General features: G+C 31.4%; 2 protein-coding genes across 2 annotated transcripts; one reads left to right on the top strand and one right to left on the bottom strand.

Moving 5' to 3' along the window:
• The first annotated feature begins 781 nt into the window (after nt 1-781).
• On the top strand, nt 782-4,551 carry LOC120081315 (NAC domain-containing protein 53-like). Its single transcript, XM_039036070.1, has 6 exons — nt 782-1,111; nt 1,228-1,505; nt 1,634-1,828; nt 2,978-3,499; nt 3,584-3,704; nt 3,800-4,551. Exons 1-6 carry the CDS (start codon nt 946-948, stop codon nt 4,201-4,203), a joined length of 1,686 nt encoding a protein of 561 aa, XP_038891998.1. The 5' UTR covers nt 782-945; the 3' UTR covers nt 4,204-4,551.
• A 1,650-nt stretch (nt 4,552-6,201) lies between these two features.
• Nucleotides 6,202-11,342, bottom strand: LOC120081316 (malate dehydrogenase [NADP], chloroplastic). Its single transcript, XM_039036071.1, has 14 exons — nt 10,992-11,342; nt 10,753-10,849; nt 9,725-9,811; nt 9,111-9,195; nt 8,618-8,799; nt 8,441-8,511; nt 8,269-8,359; nt 8,098-8,172; nt 7,910-8,011; nt 7,691-7,813; nt 7,122-7,190; nt 6,978-7,046; nt 6,564-6,617; nt 6,202-6,464 (listed from the first exon to the last, which is right to left on the bottom strand). Exons 1-14 carry the CDS (start codon nt 11,147-11,149, stop codon nt 6,411-6,413), a joined length of 1,317 nt encoding a protein of 438 aa, XP_038891999.1. The 5' UTR covers nt 11,150-11,342; the 3' UTR covers nt 6,202-6,410.
• Nucleotides 11,343-23,302: the final 11,960 nt, after the last annotated feature.

Below are 23,302 nucleotides of genomic sequence, written 5' to 3'. Positions count from 1 at the left end.
GGCAGATAAATAATGTAAAATTTTCTAATACTACTAAAATACCATATTCTCTTTGTTCACATAAAAAATTTATCTTCATAAATATATTTTTAATCTAATTGGACCCTAAACTATTTTAAAAGTATGATGTGATAAATAATAAATGGAAGGAATATGATTTTTTTTTTCATATTATTATAGTACTAAAACATTTTTTCGTGGTAGTATGAAATTTTTTTGAAAAAATTCCTATACTACTATATTAGGGAGATTTTTTTGTACTACTTTTATTTATTATTTGTCCTGATGGTAGCATTTATTTAAGATTAATGTGAGATACATGAAATAAATTAATATATCATTTAATGATTGTGAAGGAGAATAACAAACACTACGGTAGTATATAAATTATCTCAAGAATTCTCTAAAAAAAAATTCATTTTTCTAATAATATGTAGATTAGGAAAATCAAATATCTAACTTCGAAATCGATAAGTTTGAGTAAATAAAAATTTCTTTGTGGCATTGGAAAAATTTCTAAATATAGTGTAATATAATTTTTTTTTGTATGATTTTATTTATTTATTTATTTTTTTAAAAAAGATAGATCTACTACTAAGTTATATACGAAGAAAAAAAGTATCTACAAATTTTTCTAGTGGCACACTTTGATCCAATTATCAAAAAAATCTGTTATTGACACGTAAGCGCTGTGACGGTCTTATTTGTCGACACATGTGACAGTAGCATTCCCCTTGTGGGAGTCGACTTTTACCGGACATTTCTGTATATATTTTCTTCTCTTTCCAGCTCGTTTTTGAGATTATTTAATTTTTTTCCCTTCCGAAGAAACCGTAACCCTAACTCTTCGAACTTCATAATTCTCCTCCCAATTCAATTCTAATCTCAAATCTGAAAATTTTCAGTTTCAATTCAAAACCCTAAATTCTATCATTTGCTTGATTAATGGGTCGAGATTCTGCTACTTCCTTAGCACCTGGCTTCCGATTTCACCCAACTGATGAAGAACTCGTCAGTTACTACTTGAAGCGCAAAGTTTCTGGAAAACCCTTTCGTTTTGATCCTATTTCTGTCATAGACATCTACAAATCCGAACCTTGGGATCTCCCTGGTCAACCCCATCTTCTTTTTCTTCTCTTATTGAGATTTTTGTTTGATTTTTGTCATTTATTTTCTCCTTCCCTTTGGATTCTTGTGGAATTGAAGTTGTATTCTTGGATTTGTCAGGGAAATCGAAGCTGAAGAGTAGAGATTTGGAGTGGTACTTCTTCAGTGCTTTGGATAAGAAATATGGCAATAGTTCGAGGACCAATAGGGCTACGGAGAAAGGGTACTGGAAGACGACGGGAAAGGACCGGCCGGTCCGCCATAGCGCGAGGACTGTTGGAATGAAGAAGACCCTTGTGTATCATATTGGGCGAGCTCCTCGTGGTGCACGAACCAATTGGGTGATGCATGAATACAAACTCACTGACGAAGAGATGGGAAAGATTGCAATTGTGCAGGTAAGAATAGGGCGAAATTTTTAGTCTCTCTCTCTGTTTTTTGTCTCTTTGATTTGTGATTTATGTTTTATTGGAAAGTGTTTTTGTAATTGTTTTTGGATCTGTTGGTTTCTTTGTTGGGTTGGAAGGATGCATTTGTGCTGTGTAGGATATTCCAGAAGAGTGGTACTGGACCAAAAAATGGAGAACAGTATGGTGCCCCTTTTATTGAGGAGGAATGGGAAGAAAATGAAGAGCTGGCTGTGGTACCTGGTGATGATCAAGTGGCCGAAGAATTGCTAGGGGGTGGAGGTGTTTGTGTTGAAGGCGATGACTTCAGCGAGGTATGTACATTACCATATCATAACCTATAAATTACTTGCAGCATTAAGTGAAATGGTTGTGTACTATATCTGCCTTTAAATAATGTTTAGTTTAGTGTTTCCGAAATATGATATAGAATGCGTTGAAAGAGATCATGGGCAGATCTATATGAGAGAGGGTGAAGATTTGAAAGAAACCTAGACTGTTGAATGTGTAGAATGATTGCTAAGAAGTCGCCCGAGGCAATTAGGAACATATGCCCCCAAGTGTTGAGTAAATAATACGTGGTTGAGCATGAATTGTGATATACAATGATTGAACGATTTACCAGGGAGGGGTTGTAAATATATTTTGTAACAACTCACTAAGAGGGGAAAATACCCAAAAACCATAGAGGAATGAGGGATAACTTCCAGAATCTCTTAGGTTTGGAGCAAAGCACCCTTTCTAACCCAAGACGATTCTACCCTACACCTAGAGTTAATGCATTTATTTAAGAGTTGAAACTAGTTGCATTTTGGTTTTTGGATTGAAATTTAAATGAGCAACTGGCTCTATGATCAAGTTGTGATGTGATAGGATTAATTTTCAAATTAGTTGCTTGTTGGTGTCATAGAGATAGCTATACCAGGTGGAAAAATGTAGTGAGAAACTAGACGGATTTGTGAAATTCATGAGTGGAAAATACACATTAGGGGGAAAATGGGACGAAAAGAATGTGGGACAGTGGGTGAAAGAGTAACAACTGACTGCGACATATTAAAACAATTTTTCAGAAGCATGCTAAATTGAGATGGACCATGGCTGTGTTAAAAGTGTTGGCTGCTCTTTTGGAAGTCACAAGGCTGGTAGCAATTAATTAATTAATATGGCAAAAGCAGTATATTTTCTTATTGAAGAAGAATGATAAATATTTCAGTTCACTATTTGACATTCTTTTTACTGGCTTATGTTGTACAAGTCTACATTATCGTCAAAACTGGGAAATGAAAGAGAGAGACTGATGATATGGGATCTTAATACCCAATGTTCCTTCGTCCTTGAAATCTAGAGTATTTGTCCATGAATTCTGTTTGTGGAAGTCGATGGGTTGTGATTGTTTCCTGTTTGATAAATCACTTTTTAATTAGTTGGGAGATATCAAAATCTTGTTAAATTCTTTTCCCCAGAATGTTGATGAAGGTATTCTGTCTGAAAGTGCTCCACCTCCACCATTTAACTTCTATTATGGTGAGACCAGCAACTCTATTGAGCAATCGGACAACTTCATTGAAGATGATCAAAAGCCTGCAGTAGGCATATGCGAGACATCAGAGCTTCCTGACGGACGGAAGTTCTTTGTTTTACCAGACGAGTGTGGGTTACATGACAGATTGGTCAAACATGAGTATCTTGCTGAGCCAAGCAATGATGCTGATACTAATGTGGCTGATGAAGTCGATGCTGGTGATGTGGATGGTCGTTACATATTGCATGAGGCATTCTTTAGTACTTCTGATAATCTTTCTTTTAGTGATGAACTACTTTTGGAATCCAATGAGCTCTCAAACCATACTGAAAGTGATCCTGCTGCTTTTGACGTGCTTGAAGAGTATCTTACCTTCTTCGACGCAGATGGTGATAATGCAGATATGTCATTTAATCCTTCTGAAATTCTCGGAAGTGGAAGTCCTGTTCCTGATCAAGCAGAGGTTAAGATTGCTTCATGACAAAACTTATTTTTATTGTCTTAGTACGTGGAATTTACTTTTCACTAATGTATCATATTTCATCAGGTCGCTGGTGGTGCCACCGAATATGCATCTGCCAGCAAACACACTGCAGATTTACGTCATGACAATGAGGCCTCCTCCTCCTCCTCTATGCAAAAACCCGAGGATCCAAAAGCAGAATCAGGTGAGTCGAATCAGTTGTTATTTTTGTCCACTTCATTTAGATACTTGAAAGGTTTTTGGTTCACTCTTTCTTACCATTTTATTTTCTGATACCAGATATCAAGTATCCATTCCTCAAACATACAAGTCATATGCTCGGCAGCATTCCTGCTCCATTTGCTTCACAGTTTACTTCAAAAGATGCTGCTATCCATCTTAATTCAGCTCCACAAGCTTCGAGTTCTGTTCGTGTCACTGCAGGCATGATTGTCATAAGAAATATGGCACTAAATGGAGACGATGTGAACAACTTGTATGGCAAGAATTCAGATCTCAACTTAATCTATTTGTACGGGATCATCGAAGGCAACATTGATTCCTCCCAGTTGCCAACTGCTGGTGTAAATTCCAGCAAGTCAGGACCGCTGATATCTCGCTACTTCTTGTACTTCTTCATCTTGTTTTGGGTTATAATCCTATCAGTAAGTTTCAAAGTTGGAAGGTGCATCCATTCCAGGTGACTTGTTGAAACTTTGTAGTAGTATTTTAGCGGTAGTTTAGAAACTTTCTATGCTGCCAAATACAACAGGTTGTTGCAGATCCATCTGCAGTCTTTATTCAAATATATCAATAGATACTAGACTAACTGCCAACGAATTGGTGGCTCACTTTTAAATCCCTCTTTCTTCTTTTGTATTTTCATTTTATAACTTTTCTAGAGTTTATAGTTGCATTGCAGGGCTTTCCTGTACTTAACCAGTTTATGAGAGCAAAGGAGCCTTCTCATTCCATCATGTTCATGTAATTCATTGGATGAACCATCGTAATCTTTCAATTAAGCAAAATTTGCCTACAAAGGTTGGCTCTCATTTCATTGACATAGAAAATGTCATGTTCAATAGTAACTATTTTCACATATAAATTCGTTTATTTTGTTCTTCATTTCCTATCAATGTTTGAGTAAAGTTAGTTTTTGTTTTATTTTATTTTTTGAATTTAACTTAAGAATCCTAATCTTCTTAGAGATATATAGTGAAAAAACCAACATAAATTTATAAACCATTTTTTTTTTAAATAAAAAAAAAAACGAACTTGTTTGATGTCGGGCATAAATGTTTGTGTTCTTAACTAGATGTTCAATATCTTCACAAACTTTATAGGCTCTTATGAAAATATCTTGAAATAGATTGTTTTATGTGCTAAAATTGTCCTATTCTTTCACATGCTAATTTAACATATACGTTAATTCAGTGTATTAATTTAGTAGCATCGATCTTATTATTTTTGATGAAGACAACTTCCATTTCAGTATAAATGAGTTTAATTATGATCATGTTTGGAAATCATCTGGTTTTTTAAAGTTAAGTCTACACATTTTACTTTCATCTAATAGTTTTCAAGTTTTGTTAGTTACATTTTGAATCAGATTTTGGAAATTTAAAAAAAAAAAATAGTTATTAAAAACTCGTTTTTATTCTTGAAATTTAGTTAAAAACTTAACTTTTTTACTTAAGAATGATGTAAATTATTGTAAGAAAATTAGAGGAAATATGTCTAATTTTAAAAATTAAAAACAAAAATTGAAATGTTTACTAAACGAGATCTTAATTTGACAATTGATTTCAAAAGTGGACTTCAATAAAATATATACTGAAATCGCTAATGTTACCTCAAAATTTAAAATAATCATATAGAATACCGTGGCAAGTATATTTGTATTCCAATTCGAATACATAAATTTTTAATATCAAAATAAAATCAGCAAGTGCTAAGTTTCTAATCATGAATTGATGAAATTTTAATGCTTTATAATCCCTAAACATCAAAGATCCATCAAATAATCGATTAAAAAAAATTTAATCACAAAAATAAACTGCATCGTTTTAAATAACCTAAATCAAAATATTGTATATAAGATTTGTATGGTCCATGGAGATGATCATCTTTTGTATTTGAAGAACAAAGTAATATATATATATATATATACACATACATATAATGGCATCAAAAAGAATTAAACATCAAACTTAGTCCATAAACTTTTGTTAAAGCAATGATTCAATCCCCACACTTTAGATTTTAACAATTTAGTTCCTGAATTTTCAATTTTGTAACGATTTAGTCAATGAATTTTAGTATATAACAATTTAATCATTGTATTTTAAAATTTGTAACATTTTTAGTTCCTATTATATAGATTAGTGTTAAGAATATCAAGTCTACACCATAAAATAATAAAAATTGACATTAAATATTGACATTGACTAAATTGTTATAAATTTGAAAGTATAAGGACTAAGTTGTTACATACTAAAATTCAAAAACTAAATTATTACATACTAAAGTTCGAAGACTAAATTGTTATAAAACTAAACATACAGAAACTAAATCGTCGTAAACAAAGTTTAGAGAACAAAGGTGTTTTTTTTTTTAAAATAAAAAATAAAAATAAAAAAAATAAAAAAATAAAAAAAATAGATCCCCATGACATATTTTTCAAGCAGAATGGGAACCGGTAATCAACCAAACTTAAACCAATATTTTATTGCCGTCGATTCATTTCAGGAAAATTCAGATAAGACAAATATATTACTATTAATTTTACTATCATTTCCCGCAACTTACATGCAATATTCACATATAATATGTGGTTTAATTCAAATACGAAAGTAGAAAAAGCAGCTCAAATATGAAATTTTGAGGCTCAGAGCCATGTGATTGATAAGCCTTACATTTCTCCAGGAAGCATTGTGTCTTCTGGTAGATCACATACAGCAATACCCTAAGAAAAGATGGAAGAAATGATCCATTGTTAATAGATCAATAACAGAAATATGTGAAGTTACCTTGGAAAAAAGAAAAGGAAAAAGTTAAATCTGACCTCTCCTGTGAGGTGAGCCACACATCTCTTCTCAGCTAGCAACTCAGCTTCAGTCTGTAAAGCAAAAGAGTGCAAAATAAAATGAATTTAGACAGTTCGACGAAAGCTAAAATCCGGTAGCAAGACGATAACCAAAATCAGCTTTGTTGTGTTGTATAATTTCATCAGACAAGAAACCAAAAAAAAGGGGGATGCATCATAATATTTGTTTAAGAGGGAAAAGAAAAGGAGGAGAAATTGTTTCATGAGTGTAGGACGCTTAGTTCATCTGTTCTTGTTGAAGTATTAATGTAACCAAATTTAACGTAACCTATTAACTTAAGTTTTTGGGTTGATTGGTAATTTAACATGGTATAAGTACATGAAGCCCGGAAGATCTAACATTTACTGAATTAGAAATGAAAAATAGCAGACCTTGGCAATTCGCTTGCGGAGATAGTCATCAAATATAACATCTTTCACAAGTTCATAGTCACCATCTCCCTGTAAAAGCGATATATTACTGATTAAAGACACTATGAAAGTAAAGTAGGAGTGGAAAGTTGGGAACAAAATTACCTTTGATCTGCATGGCATGCTGAAAACAATATCCTCTGCTATGCCATAAGGATTTCCAGTGGTATATACCTGCAAATCGATCAGTATTTATGAGTTCGAGGTTCTTAATATGCATTCGGTTATGTTAAGAATCATAGTGGATTTACTTAACACTCTACAACCTAGGCCTAAGCTTATAAACACTATGGTTTTCTTTTTTTTGTTATCTACTTTTAATAAATGTTTCTAAATACAAACCAAAATTTGAAAACTTAAAAGAAATGGTTTTCAAAAATTTGTTTTTATTTTTGAACTTTGACTAAGAAATCAAAATTTTCCTTCAATAAAGATGAAAACAAGTAATGATGCAAAACAAACATAATTTTCAAAAACCAAAAACCAAATGGATATCAAATGAATCCTTAGCTACACCCCGTTTTCAACCATTTTTCCGAGCCAACACTCTCTTCTGTCCTTTCGTTTCCTTGAAGAAGTATACTGAATTAGAGGCCTATCAGCTTATAAAACAATGTAATAGTACACAATTAATACATAAGTATCAAGTGATGCTACAAAAAATATATGCTTACCCCAGATGAAAACCAATCGCCTTCAGGAGTTGGAGTAATTAAAGACCTTATAGCATCAACAATTGATACAGCAGTTGAAGCAGCTGAAGATCTTCCCCATTTCTCAATCAGCACGCCACCCCTCTGAAAATCCAGACAACTCATTGACCAGTGAGTAAACATGTCAATCAAGATATTTCAATCAATATGTGTGTATAACTCCTTTTCCAGTAATATTACCTTCTGTACTTTTTCAGTGAATTCCTCTTCCAGCCATCTGTGGTCCTTGATAACCTCTTTAACGGGTAAGCCGTTAATTCTTGCGTTCAAGAAATCTGGAACCTGGATTGAAGACGGCGAAATAAGCATACAATTGAGGGGATTCAAAGAAGCCAGCTAAGCTTCTAGAGCATGAACTATGTGATGACCTGAGTTGTTGAGTGGTTGCCCCAAATGGTCATGTTTGACACTTTATCATAGAAGACACCCGCTTTCAGAGCCAGCTGAATAAGTCATGAAAGTAAGGAAGTTTTATCTATTCCAAAACATACTACATGTGAGGAAAGCAAGTAGCATCAAGCACGTTAGTGATATAGTACCTGACATTTTGCTCGATTCTCGTCTAATCGAGTTAAAGCGTGGAAGTTCTTTGCAGGAATTTTTGGAGCATTTTTCAAACAAATTAATGCACTGCATGGAATGAAAAGAAACAGAGAAGTTATATCTTGCACATACTAAAAGAAACTCATGCTGAATAAAACATGAACTCACTTGGTATTGCAGGGATTGCCCACAACTATGACTTTGACATTTGGGGATGCAACAGCATTTAGAGCTTTGCCCTTTATTTATTGTTAAATGATAACATCAAAACATAAATGTAACAAATTTCCTATATTTATTGGAGGGGCAGAAAAAATGAATCTAAAAAATAATTAATAAACGTACTTGTTCAGCAAATATCTGCCCATTTATATCTAATAAACCAGCACGTTCCATTCCTGGCCCTCGAGGCTTTGCTCCTATCAAAAGCGCCCATTCTGCATCTTGGAATACTTCATATGGATCAATGCTTATCACCACCTCCCTCAATAAAGGGAAAAGGGAGTCCTCCAATTCCATAGCAACACCTGCATATATGGAGATGTCAATGTTAACTTGGAGATTGTTTGTAGGATAGTTGGAAGATTGCAGTTCAATCATAAAGTTCGGTGGTTTAAAACATTATAGACTTGCGAGTCCTTATGTTAACTGTTCTCAAGACATCATGGGAAAAAATGCCGATACAGGCTAAACTTCATAGAGGAATCAAAAGAAACTTTTGTCACATGCATTTCATCTTCACTGCTCAAGAGTTTTAAAAAGAGTGACTATAGAAATCCCATGCAATCAAATGATCTTCAAAGCAATACTGAATATCTTTAAAGTGTGCCAAACTTGCCTTCAAGCGCTTGTAATGACCTTTCTGATCCCAATAGCTTCAATGCAATAGGTTGATCAGGACCAAAAACTTCGCCAGAAGCAAGCTAGTGAAACAAGCAAAATAAGATTTCATCCAAACCATCAAAATATAATGAGAGAAAAGTTTGAGTTTTCTCCTAAGATTTCATCCAAACCACCAGAACCATTGTTCCTCTTTATTGAATGTATAAAATATCAGGACATGAAATACAACAAAGAAAACTAGATACTCACTCCATTTCTCCCTAGCACTCAAGTAACTAAGAAAACAAGCTGTCAATAGAAACCAGGAAGCTTTAGACCCTGATTTTTAAAAAGTGTTTAATAGGTCCCCAAAATTTACGATTATTTGATTGGTCTTTGGACTTTCAATTCTGTGTCTAAAAAGATCTTGATCTATATACATTCTGTAAAATTCTTCAACTTATTAAACACTAAATTAAAAGTTAAGGATCCTATTAGTTTACTTCCTAGAATTTTGAAATTCAATTTCAATGCAACTATGAAATTGGTAAAGGTTAAGATTTTTACTTCTTTTATAGTGAATAAAATTTTGGTTCAATTCTGTGAACTGGCTGGGGATTGAATTCTCACCTTGAAAAGAAGATGATTGGATATCATTCCAGCAGCACCAGAGACTGCAACATTAATCAGTTTCTTCCATGATGTTGTCTCTTCCTCCTGTGATGAGTACAAAATATGTCAGGGCCAAAGAAAAGTTTTGTCCAATCTCACTGAACTAGCTGCAAAAGAATTAGGATGAAATAATATACACATGAATGGAATATATTTTTTCAAAGTTGACATATTATCTCATTCATATGAAATAATTTCGTTGTCTCAAAAATAACACCAGAATTAAGAGTAACTCTCTATCTCTAATGGAAAAAAAAAAAAGTCAAATCACCCCAAAAACCAAGGGTGTAGCTTTTGTTAGGTGCCAAAAGAAGAGGGATACAGAAATTTTCATTCTTTTAAAGAAACAGTGTTGTATTCTATCTTATGAAGATTGTTAGGTCTTTTCATCTTTCCGACGTGGGTTCCTCAACATCATACTTCAGCCAATTAGCTATTTTCTGATATTAAAATTTACAGATCCAGACGAAGTTAAGGCAGGGTAAAATTTATAAGGAGCTTATTTTAGAATTAGAAAGTAGATCTTATGTACCTTGAAATCTCACATAACCTCAATAAACACATTAAAATTTCAACTAATGAACAATGGTTAGAAAATGTTGAATAGAGTAAATGATAGATAATCTCAGAAAAGCGACAAAGAACACTAGATTCCTTCAACTATTGAAGCTCTATACTATTAAGAAGAGATGGGATGAAAGAAAAAACAAATTACTTTCGAAATAACCCCTCATACATTCAAACAATCACGACACAATTTTACATATTTGTAGTTTTATAACGAGCATGAACTTAATGGCAGTGCCACTAGTTTGATAATTAGATCATAACTCAGAATGAACAAACAAAACAACCAAGCACTGTAAGTACTAAGTAATGGAAGATTACAGAAAAAAGTCATAGGATACAATTGGTTATTGAGACACAATGCAAATATACTTTTTCAATAAACCAAAAAAATTCCCCATGAGAATTGAAGAACTTACAGCTTTTAAATCATAGGTGAGGCAAAAAACACCAAAACACTCGCTTTTACTCTTAGGGTCCTCTGTTTTCGCCGCAACTGGAGCTGCTTCAACCTGACTGAAAAAAAAATTGAACAGGGAAAACAATTCGTCTGTAATTCCTCGAAAATAAACACATAAAAAAAACTTCCAAACTTACAATCACACAGATAATCAAAAATTTACATATAGTTATAAGATTTCAAACAAAGGAAGCTCACTTGGGCGCAATAGAGCAAGTGACTCGGGGACTTCGGGATCGATAAAACGGCCGGAAAGAGGAGCGACGGTGGTTGGAGAAACGATTCGACTGAAAAACAGTCTTGGATGAGAAGTTGAGTTCAGTTTTTAAAGAGGAGGATAACTCTGCTACAGCCATTGCAGCAGAGGGAGATGGGAGGTGAAAGAGAGGAAAGAAATGGAGAAACGGCGGATTTGAAGAGGGGGGGAAAGGAAATTTTATTCAGAGGGATTGGGGATTGAGAGAAGAAAGAAGAAGAGGCAAAGCTTTCTGGCTATGGAGGTGGGAGAGAGCGGGAGAGATGGGATAAAGATTGAGAAAAATGAAAGAAGAGAGAAAGAAATGGATTATTTGAAATGATTTTCTAAGGCTTTGCGAGTGACACGTGTCGAATGTAGATTGAGAATTTGGGCTTTTAACTGTTTTCTAGCTGAGCAAATGTTGCTGTCTTCCCGAAGGAATTTAGGCACTATTACAACTATTATAATAAAAATAGATGTCTATCGGTACACAAAGCTTAGTATCTTAAAAACAACAAAGATCTATTCTCTCATTGTTCACATCTCTTAAAAAAAACAAATATTTCATTCTCTAAGGATATGTTTGAAGGACTATAATATAATCAAGATTATTGAAAATCAGATTACGGAGGCATTTGTTATCTGAAATCTGGATTACTGAGAATCTGATTATAATGTTTAGAGTGCAAAGTCGGGTTTGTTATATTTCTGATTATTGTATTTTGATTGCAGGGCTAGATAAGTTGAATTTGATTTTTTTTTAATCATTATTTTGATTTTTTTTATTATTCTTTTGAATGTTTTTTTTTTATTATTATTCTTTTGATTGTTTCTTTATATCATAGTCTACATTATATTACATAAGTTTGTGATATTGTTCAAATCTTAATTTCTTGAACTTTAACTACTTTATACAAAAAATAAATAAATAAATTATACGAAATTAAATTGAAATTTCATATATCATTAAATGGCTTAGTGCATTTTACCCATGCGTCTTATAATTATACATTATTAATGTCCGAATAAGCTCGCTTTCTACTGCCAAATTACCTATAAATAATAGCATTTGTTGAGTTTGAATAGAGATGTTGTTTAGGAGGGAAATAGTGAGATATTCCACCTCTCATAATTTCATAATTTTTACTTTGATTTTCTAATTTTCTTTTATTGGATTTATTTATTTATTTATTTATTTATTTATATTATTATTATTATTATTATTATTATTATTATTATTATTTCTCAATATTCGTTCTTCTGTGGTGTCTCATTTCGTTCATCAATTTTAAACACGCTATCAACACAAGTTTCTGATGTTTTTCCCGTTGAAGGTAGGTCCTAAAGATAGTAATTAATAAATTAAAATTTTATTTTGCAGGCTTATATATTAAATTTTTAATATAAATAAAATATTTTGTGATAGTGTTACCATGGCAAATCTTACAAAACTAGAATTTGTAGTCGTTGACATTAATGATAATAATTATTTATCATGAGTACTTGATACCAAAATACACTTAGATGTCATACAGATACGATCTTTGAAGAACATTTATTCTTCATAAAGCTCGTTATGAATGGTAGCACTTGAGGCTCCAAGATTTCAAATCAGTAAGTGGTTACAACTCCACACTAATTAAAATTAGCTCAAAATTGTAATTACACGGAGAGAAAGTTACTGATGCTAATATGAAAAAGAAGAAACTTCCTACAATTCTTGTTGAATAGCATTATCGAGAGAAATATTTTTAAAAATATTCTGAACTCATTTCATGTCTTCTCGATGCTGAAGAAAATAACAAGTTATTGATAAGAAAATCATGAATATTGGCTAACTAGAGCAACATCATTCCCTAAAGTGAATGTTGTGAATTTTGACAATTGTGATCGAGGTTGTGACCGCGGTAGATGAAGAAATAGTTATCTTTTATGATTGGTCATTATAATCATCCAAAGTTCGAAGCAACCATGCGAAATTATTATAAAGAAAAAGCTCCACAAGAAAAATGTAAAAATGTGGAAGAAAAAATTGCCTACCAAGATAATGACAAGTAAATTTGCTTACCAGAATAATGATATATTTGACCCATGACAAATTTGGATGTGACAAACTTCTTTGAATCTCCTGAAAAGAAAAATAACACAATTGATGGGATAGCGGGGCTTCTTTTGATTTTGAGAATATTTAGAATTCAATGTTACTATTTTTATTTATCTTTCATTTTTTAAGGTTAAACTTTTATATTTCAAAATTTGTTTCTCTTATTATAATTATTTTTTTTTTTAATGAAAAAGCATTGACCATTTTCATATATTAATTAACTAAAAAAGGAACAATGAAGATATATGTCTGGCAGACTGTGCAACTACACATACAATGCAAGTAGAAAATATTTTTCAAAACTGACAATGTTGAAAGTAAAAGTCAATATAATATCAAGTTCTACAAACTTAATTGAAGAATTTGGAAAAACAAATATTATTTTGCCTAAAGGAACAAAATTTACAATTAATAATGCATTGTTCTCTAGTCAATCAAAGAGAAATCTACTGAGTTTTAAAGATATATGTTGCAATGGTTATCATATTGAGATTGATAGAAAGAATAAGCTAGAATATCTTTATATTATATCTAGTGTCTCACATAAAAAACATATACTGAAAAAGTTGTCTGCTTTATCTTCTGAATTATATTATACTCACATAAGAGTAATTGAAACATATGCAATAATGAACTTGAAGTTCGTGAATCCAAACATATTTACAATTTGGCATGACTGATTGGGTCATCAAGGTCTATAATGATGAGAAAAATTATTGAAAACTCACATGGACATCCATTAAAAAGTCAGAAGATTCTTCAATCTAATGAATTATCATGCGATACTTGCTTTCAAGGCAAATTAATAATTAGACCATCACTATCTAAAGTAGGGATCGAATCATTTGTAATTTTAGAACGAATTCATGACAATATATGTGGACCTATAAACCTACCAAGTAGACCATTTAAATATTTTATAGTATTAATAGACATTTCCAGCATATGGTCACACATGTGCTTATTATCAAGTCAAAACCTTGAATTTGCAAGATTACTTGCTTAAATAATTAAGTTAAGAGCATAATTTCTCGATTATACATTAAGACCATTTGTCTTAATAATGCTGGTGAATTTACATCCCAAGCTTTTGATAATTATTGTATGTCAATTGGGAGAAGTGTTGAACATCATGTAGCTCATTTCATACACAAAACGGTTTAGCTGAATCATTTATAAAAAGTATGTAGTTAATTGCTAGACCATTGCTTATGAAAGCTAAGCTTCCTATAGCTGTATGAGGTCATGCTATTTTGCATGTTGATTCACTTGTACGCATTAAGCAGTAACTTATCAAAAGTACTTAGCCATTAAAATTAGCTTATGGCCATGAGACAAATATTTTCCATTTGGGATTTTTTAATATACAGTATACGTTCCAATTGCTCCACTACTACATACTAAGATGAGTCCTCAAAAGAGGTTAGGAATATATATTGGATATGACTCCCTATCAATTATTAAATATCATGAACCCCTTGAAGGGTGATGTATTTATTGCACGATTTGTAGATTGTCATTTTAATGAGACAAAATTTTTAATATTAGACGGAGGAATTAAGAAGTTGGAAAAAGAAATTACATGGAATGCATTGTTATTATCTTATTTAGATTCCTGTACAGATCAATATGAACTTGAAGTTCAGAAAATAATTCCTTTGCAAAATATAACAAATAAATTACCATATGCATTTATAGATACTACAAATGTTCCATAGAAAATTGATATTCTAACACAACAAGATGTTGCTAATGAGTCTGGAGTATGCCAGAAGCATGGTAGACCAATAGATTCTAAAGATAAAAATATTTGAAAAAGAAAAAACAATAGTGACAAAGACTTTGTAGAGGATATAAATACCCATGAAAAAATCATTGACATAACTAGAGAAGAAGGTGAAATATCTAAACATAATAATGAGATTTTAATAAAATATGTCTTGACATGTTAAATATGAAATCGAACTAATGTAGTTATTGATATCATTTTTGTATATAATGTTGCTTTTGATATTATATCTGAAAATGAGGATCTTGAACCAAAATCAGTTGAAGGATGTCGACATAGAAAAAATGGTTTTCGTGGAAAGAAGCAATCGAAGCAGAATTAAACTCACTTTCAAAACGTCAAGTTTTTTTGTCAGTAGTTCAAACACTAGAAGATGTCAGACTTGTGGGATACAAATGAGTATTTGTAAGAAAAAAAAATGAAATAATTGTTGGAGTTAATAACCTAAAGCCTCGAGTCCTGAAATTTGTAAACAGTTTGTACGAACACTTGGAGTTGTAAGAAAATCATGAATCTTTGTTGTATAATATATGATATTTACTTGACATCTTGTATTTTGCTCACAAACCAATAAACATAAAATCCCTGTTTATATGTATGTAACTTAAGCATGTATGTGGTGACATACAAGTGGATCATGTCTTGAGTGATAACCAAAATGGTCTGTAGTATATGGATAAAGGAGGGAAACCTTATCCTGATAACGCTATGGATGTGCGACCCGCTTTGTGGAATGATCACAAGTATTGTGACTTGTCACAGATGGTCTGATCCTGATCATTCGTATTAGTGACATGCGAGCAGGAGCGTCGTATACAAAGAGTTTTTATAAGACCTGACCACGAAGTGTTAACGCCTCGTTATATAGCACCGTTTATGACAGAGACTTCACTTCACTAAGATGACTATAGGTAACATGACCTCAATCCTGAGTGAGTTAGGAACTTCTGCCATTGAGGACGGTCCTTTGATTTGTATGGGTGCGAGTGGCCAGGTCGCCGATTCAAACCTACTTTTTTGGGGATTCGTCTGATTTGGGAGCTGAGAACTCAGCTACACAAGATGGAATTCACTCCTTCCCCGAAGCAGAGGTAAGTAGATAGATAACTCCCTTAAGGGCTGATTCCGGGGCTTGAACGATGTGGCACCACACACCTTCTCTTGGCCCGAGAGGTGTTCATACATAGTTGGACTATGTTGTATTGTTCATTAAAGGAATCAGTGATACTTAAGAAGTGAGATGTAACTACAAGTACAAAACGGTAAATTGGCCCAGCTGTACTTACGAGCATCTGTAAAGGGTCATCGTACTCATGATTGGTTATATCTAATGGACATAGAAATATATCTGTGGTAAGAAGAATTTAGTTGTTGGTCTTTAGTAAATGTCTGACAGTTAACGGATGGTGGATCTCGTGGCTAAAGAGTTTAGTCAGCTATTCATGTACCGTTGGAGCTTCAAGCCACAGGTCCATTCGGTCCCATGGGTAGCTTGGATAAAGTCGAGAATTAGTGTTTGGGTCAGTTTGAAATGTTCAAATTGACAAGAGAGAGTTCGATTATATATGATATAATTGGACTAGTTAATTATATATGATATAATTGACTAAATGTATGAGATACATTATTTTGGAGGAAATTAGATATAAATATGATTTATATCATGTGGAGGAGAAATTACTATAGTAGATATGTGATATCAAACTATAGGGTTATAATATGATTATATTTATTAATTATTAATTGGTTAATAATATGATGGCCTAAAATTTCTCTCGGACGTGCGTTAGTGGAAGCAGCTGCTTCGGTTATGGTAACCAAAGAATAAAATGAAAATTAGTTTCATTTTACAAAAGGTTCGGAAAAATTTGGCATCGGTGTGGAAACGTAAACGATCACATAGTTAAGAGCCTATACGATAGTCTCTCAGTACCTAAACGATCGCACACTTCGCCCCTAAACGATCGCACTCTAGTCCCTAAACGATCGCTTAGCTTTCCTAAACGATTGCATAGTGTGTTGTGTTTTCTAAACGATCGTCTACCTCTTTCTAAACGATCGCTTAGTAAAACCTACACGATCGTGTAACTTCTTCTAAACGATAAGCATTTAGCTATATGATAGCTTCTTTTTCTCTCCCACTTGCTTATCGTCTACACGATTACTTCCTTCTCCAACCTCTACCAAACTCACCAAAGTCCACACTTTGGATTCTCACTCCGAGAATACCAAGGGCTCCTGTTGGTGGTGTAGTCCCCGCTGCATTAACTTGTTCGTGGCTGATCGTGCTACTGCAGCCGACGCATTTGCTGGGCGATAGAGTACGGGTGGAGGTTCTTCCACTGTACCTAAGTTCCAAAGCTTGAAGAGCGTCTTCAATTGGTATTAGAACTCTTTCCTTGTATTTTTATTGTTCAAAGCATGCCTTTAATTAGTGTTAATTTGAATAACTGTATGTTAGAATGTATATGTTGTATTTCGGTCACCGTAAAATCGGAAAGATCTGAACGTGCTCATGGATGCTCTTTGTTAAGAGATCCTTCAATAATGAGGTCGTAAGGTATAAAGTAAGATTAGTTGCACAAGATTTTTCACAAAGACCTAATATTGATTATAATGAGACATATTCTTAGTAATGGATGCAATTACACTAAGATTTTTAATTGTCTGACTGTGTATGAAATTTTGGACATACATCTTATTGATGTATCACAACATATTTATATAGATCTTTTGATAATGATATTTATATGAGAATTCCATAAACATTTAAGATACCTGAAACATATAAATCAAGTTCTCGGGAATTGTATTTAATAAAGTTACAAAGATGGATTGAAACAATCAAGATGGATGTAGTATAATCGCCTGAGTGGATATTTGTTGAAATAATGATATCAAAATAATCCAATATGTCCATGTATTTTATAAAGAAATTACAGTAAGGATTTGTTATTACAACTATGTATGTTGATGATTTAAATATAATTGGAACTCCTGAAAAAATCAATAGAATATCTTAAGAAAGCATTTGAAATGAAAGACCTAAAAATAAATAAAATTTCGTCTTGGCTTGGAAATTGAGTATTTAGCAGATGAGATATTTGTTTATCAGTCAAATATAGGAAAAAATTTTAAAATATTTTATATGGACAAAACACACCCATTGAATATTATTCCAATGGAAGTTCATTCACTAGATGTGAAGAAAGCTATATTTCAACCTTGAGATGATATTGAAGAAATACTTGGTCCTGAAATACCAAATCTTAGTGCAATTGATGCATTTATGTATCTTGCTAATAATAATACAAGACTAGATATTGCATTTTCAGTAAATTTATTAGCTAAATATAGTTCTTCTCTAACAAAAAAAACATTGGAATGGAATTAAGCATATATACCCCATTATCTCCGATGAACAATTGATATGGGTTTATTTTATTTAAATAAAACAAAAATTGATTTAGTTGGTTATGCAGATTTTGGATATTTATTTGATCCACTCACAACTATATCTCAAACAGATTATTTTTTACATGTGGGGGAACTGCTACATCATGACGATCATTGAAACAGACCATAACAACTATTTTCTCAAATCATGTTGAAATTCTTGCAATTCACGAGGCAAGTCGAGAATATGTGTAGCTAAGATCAATGAATTAGCACATTTGTGAAACATGTAGTTTGTCTTCTAATATATGAATACAATACAACATGCATAGTCCAAACCAAAGGAGGATATATTAAATGAGATGGAACAAAGCACATTTCACCAAAAGCTCCTCTACACTCATGATTTTGAAGAAAATGACGACATCATTGTATAACAAATTTGTTCAAAGGATAACCTGACAAACTTATATACAAAATCTTTACCAACCGCAACCTTTGAAAAATTTGTGCACAACATTGGAATGCGATGACTCAAAAATCTCAAGTTATGTTTTTAAGAGGAGGAGCAAACATACTGCATTCTTTTAGGAGTATAAATTATATAAATATGTACTCTTTTTTCATAATTAAGATTTTTTCCTATTGGGTTTTTTTCTTAGTAAGGTTTTAACGAGACATATTCATATATATAATGGAGCATTTAAGTAGGAATATTATAAATATTATAATAAAAATAGATGTCATTAGTACCTAAACTTAGTGTCTTAAAAACAACAAATGGCCTATTCTTCCATTGCCCATGTGTCCTAGAAAAACAAATGTTTCATCCCCCATTACTCCATATGGCTTAGTACATTTTATCCACATGTCTTGTAATTACACATTATTGGTGTCCGAATAAGTCCACCCCCAACTTGCAAATTGTCTGTAAATAGTAACATTTGGTGAGTTTAAATAGAGATGTGATTCGAGAGGAAAATAGAGAGGTATTCCACTTTTCATGATTTGCTAATTTTCACTTTGATTTTCTAATTTTCTTTTATTAGATTTATATATTTTATTATTTTATTATTATTATTATTATTATTATTCCTCGATATTCGTTCTCTTCTCTTACCTCATTTTGCTCGTCAATTTCAAAACAACCAATTTTTTTCCTCTCTCTAACATAGATTTTTTTGGGGGGTTAAATTATGGAAAACTTTCCTCACAATAAGGGTACTATCAAAATTTAGGGGAAAAAGAATTATTATTCGATGGAGCTACTACAATGTTTATGAGAGAAAAACTATAAAAGTATCTTGGATTTATATCTAATGGTTTTTTTTTTTTTTTTAGTATAACAACCGAGCAACTAAAAGGTGGAAGATTGAACTCTCAATCTTTTAGAATGGAGGTCATGTCAATACTACTTAACCACACTCATTTTGGCTTGTATCTAATAGTTATTAGGTACATGTAAATTTTAATATTCATGTTCACAAGGTATTTATGAGACAGACACATTGTGATGATTCATTGAATATATATATATATATATATTGTTTGTTTATTTTAAATCACTTCAACATATTTAAGAATGATACAGAGTCTAGTGACATTAACACGTTATTTAATAAATAAAAATTTATAGCGTAAATTGAGCGAGTATGTATTACAAGAGTATGGAATTTTTTTCATAAAATTACAAATAAAGATCTGAACGTTAATATTGATGGAAATGTTGATATTTCAATTTTATGGTAATGTCAATGAAATGTCGATAAAATGTTGATGATAAAGGGTATTTTTTTTTCTTTTTTTAAAAAAAAAAAAAGAAGAAGAAGAGAAGAATATAATAATTAAAAAATTCATTAAAAATTTTTATTTATTGTTAAAAAGTTACTATTTTTTATTTTTAAATATGCTAAAAATATTCTTGCCATCAATATTGTGTTTAGTTTGATACAATAGAAAATGTCGACCCCTCATATGTTGATGTTGAATCTTTCGAAATTTCAATGAAATTAAATATCATGATTAAAGTTTGATAATTGAAATTTTAAAATTATGTCTATTCATTCTATATACAACACTTAATACCATTATGGAAAAACACTTCTGCTCTATGTCAAACGTGTTGAAATAAAATTCTTCCTCACGTTTGTAGAACTTAAAAACAATAAGTCCATGTACTTTAAGAAGTTTCAATATAATAAGCTTAATTTTCAAAGATCCTGAAGCTACGTGGAAGGGTCAAAATTCTTTGTGGAAGTTGAATCAAATTTACTTGAAGTCGTGAAGCTTTTGAATCATTCAAAATCTAATCTTTCTGAAGTTATACTTTTATGGATGAGGTCTTTTCATATCGTTGATTTTGTTATTATTTGTTGTTTTGTAAGATCAATAGAGAGGAGAACAGAGTTGTTCATGATTTAATAGATTTGACATCTTCTTCTATGTTCTATTTGATCTAAAACGATGACTTTCATGCTTCTATTTCCTCTCTCATTCTCGAGAAGGAGTGTTGAGTGTTGTTGTTTTTTTATGCATCCGTAAGTTTTTTTTTAAAAGAGTTTCAAATAGGTCATTGAGATATCAAAGGTTGTATTTGATCCTTTTATTTTGAAATACATCATTGAACTTAAAAACATGACATTCAAAAGTTTATAAATCTATTCACACAACTTTTGAAAAATATAAGAACTTACAATATAATATTAACCTATTTATATATAGTCCGAATATTTTATTTTGTGAAGTACAATATGAATATATTCATCTGTTAGATTCAAATGATTTTAAATCAATTGCAATATAAGAATATCATTGACTTAAATAATGTAGTTTCATTACCTGATCTTTTATCTTGTCAATGGGTTGGTATTAAAGTTTTATAAGTATTATGTTAGATATAATATTAAATTTATCTTCATCCACGAGCTTAAATTTTTGGGTCAATTGATGATTTAAGATGGTGTCAGAACAGATGGTTCCGAAGTTCCTATTTCAGTCCCCTACAATGTTGTTTTCTCCCCGATTAATATTGATTTCCACTAGTCTGGCTCAAATTTTAATATGTTATAAATTTATCCTTTCCGTGAATTTGGGAGTTAAAGATTGTCAAAATGAACTTAGCTCAATGATAATTGGTATGACTTTTTTTTAAGGTTCAAACTTCCATCTCCATAGTTATTGTATTAAAAAAAAACTTGGAGTTAATAATAATAATAATATTTTTTGTCATTTCATTCGATGGTACTTTTATTCTTCCAAAAGTTTGCAATACTGTCATATTAATCTTTTATAAAATGTTTCCAAACTATCGTTTTAAGATAGAAATCTTGGACGAAAATTGGGACTTGAAACATTAAAAAGCAGTAACCCAAAATGAAAATCGAGACTTAAACAATATCGCATTATTCAAAATCACCACTACACTCGTTTCAAGTCTCGATTTCTTATCAAATATTTTAACAATACAGTATTTTATATTGTTAAAATGTTGGATACTCAATTGTATTATAATTTTTATTGGTATATGAATTAAATTTTAACAAATTTGAAAACAAAAAATTGTTACATATGCTAAGATTTAATGATTAATGCTCTATTAGATAATTATTTAGTTTTTGTTGTCTACTTTTTAATAGTATTTTCAAACACACAAGCTAAATTTTAAAATTAAAATAAAATAAACAGTACATTTTTTTTTTACTAAAAATTAAAATATTTGATTAAAAAATATGAAAATGATTAAAAGGTGGATAAGAAAACAAACATAATTTTCAAAAACTAAAATTTTAGTAATTAAAATTCAGCAACTAAGTTATTTTCATGAAAATTTATGTAAGAATTAGCTTAATTTAACATATCAATTTTTATTATTCTTTACAGCACATTTAATTTCTTTAATATTCGATATAATAAAATCATATATTTTAAAAAGATAGTAAACTTATTTAAATAATTGAAAATCAGGATAGTTTACCAATTAAGACATTTCGAAGATCAGTGGTTAGATCAAAGTAAACTAAAAATCAAATGCTTTTTAATATTTTAAAATAGGGGTATACATTAATTGGGTTTGGTTGGATTGTGATATTTTTTTTGGACCAATCCAAAAATTTGGGTGGGTCAAGTTGGCAATCCAAATGACCCATATATGGTCTCCAATCTAACTCAACCCAACCCAATCTAACCTCAAATTTTGGAGGGTTAGGTTTGATTGTCGGATTTTTTTTTTCTTATTTTAAAATAATTAAATTTATTTACAACAGATATCTAATAACTAAAATTTCATAAAACTAAATTCATACATACCAAGTATCTATAATATCTATTACAAACTTTATAAAAAAAAGAAAAAACATTCTTAAAAGAAAAACATAAAAATATCACAAATTAATCGATTCTAAAAGAAATATATGTAGTTCTTTTTTATTAATCTATATGTAATTCGGATTGGGTTGGATCAACCTAAATTTTTTTTTTTGGACCTTAAAATAGGGGCTATATTACAATAATGTTTTGAATGTTTCATTTTTTACAACAAAAAAAAAAAGAAAAAAAAGAAAGAAAAAAAACCTATTGGATTTTGTTTTCCATTGATGTTAAGGCTATTTACAATTGGTCTTAGTCCCACACACGAATATATATATATATATAATATTAATAATAATATATTATAAACTGTGATTCTCTTTTCCATGCAAGTCTTCATGCTCATCAATGTTTCTTTTTTTAAAAAAGAAAAATCATTGACTCCTCCATTTCCTCTTTCTTCCTCATCCCTCTCTTTTCTCCTTCCTCTTCCATCTTCTTTTCTCCTTCCCGTCAAATTTGACAACCATCGCCACCATGGATCACCAGTCCGCCGTTTGTCGCCATCATTCGGCTAACTGTCACTGTCGTCATTCGCTTGTTGGATTCGATCGTCGAATTCAGCACACCACCAACTATACTTTCGTCGTCTGTTGGTCACTTTCTCATCTTTCCAT

Source organism: Benincasa hispida, chromosome 7 (genome assembly GCF_009727055.1).
Source record: "Benincasa hispida cultivar B227 chromosome 7, ASM972705v1, whole genome shotgun sequence".
Lineage (NCBI taxonomy): Eukaryota > Viridiplantae > Streptophyta > Magnoliopsida > Cucurbitales > Cucurbitaceae > Benincasa > Benincasa hispida.
Note: the sequence above shows the minus strand (reverse complement) of the source record. Positions and strands in the feature narration are given on the sequence as shown.

Excerpts from the sequence above, each read along its gene's own strand:
- LOC120081315 (XM_039036070.1), top strand. The coding sequence starts at position 946 with ATGGGTCGAGATTCTGCTACTTCCTTAGCACCTGGCTTCCGATTTCAC. Across the intron at positions 1,506-1,633 it reads GAAAGATTGCAATTGTGCAG|GATGCATTTGTGCTGTGTAG; the intron begins GTAAGAATAGGG and ends TTGGGTTGGAAG. Across the intron at positions 3,705-3,799 it reads GGATCCAAAAGCAGAATCAG|ATATCAAGTATCCATTCCTC; the intron begins GTGAGTCGAATC and ends TTCTGATACCAG.
- LOC120081316 (XM_039036071.1), bottom strand. The coding sequence starts at position 11,149 with ATGGCTGTAGCAGAGTTATCCTCCTCTTTAAAAACTGAACTCAACTTC. Across the intron at positions 8,012-8,097 it reads GCAACCACTCAACAACTCAG|GTTCCAGATTTCTTGAACGC; the intron begins GTCATCACATAG and ends TCTTCAATCCAG. Across the intron at positions 6,618-6,977 it reads TCCGCAAGCGAATTGCCAAG|ACTGAAGCTGAGTTGCTAGC; the intron begins GTCTGCTATTTT and ends TTTGCTTTACAG.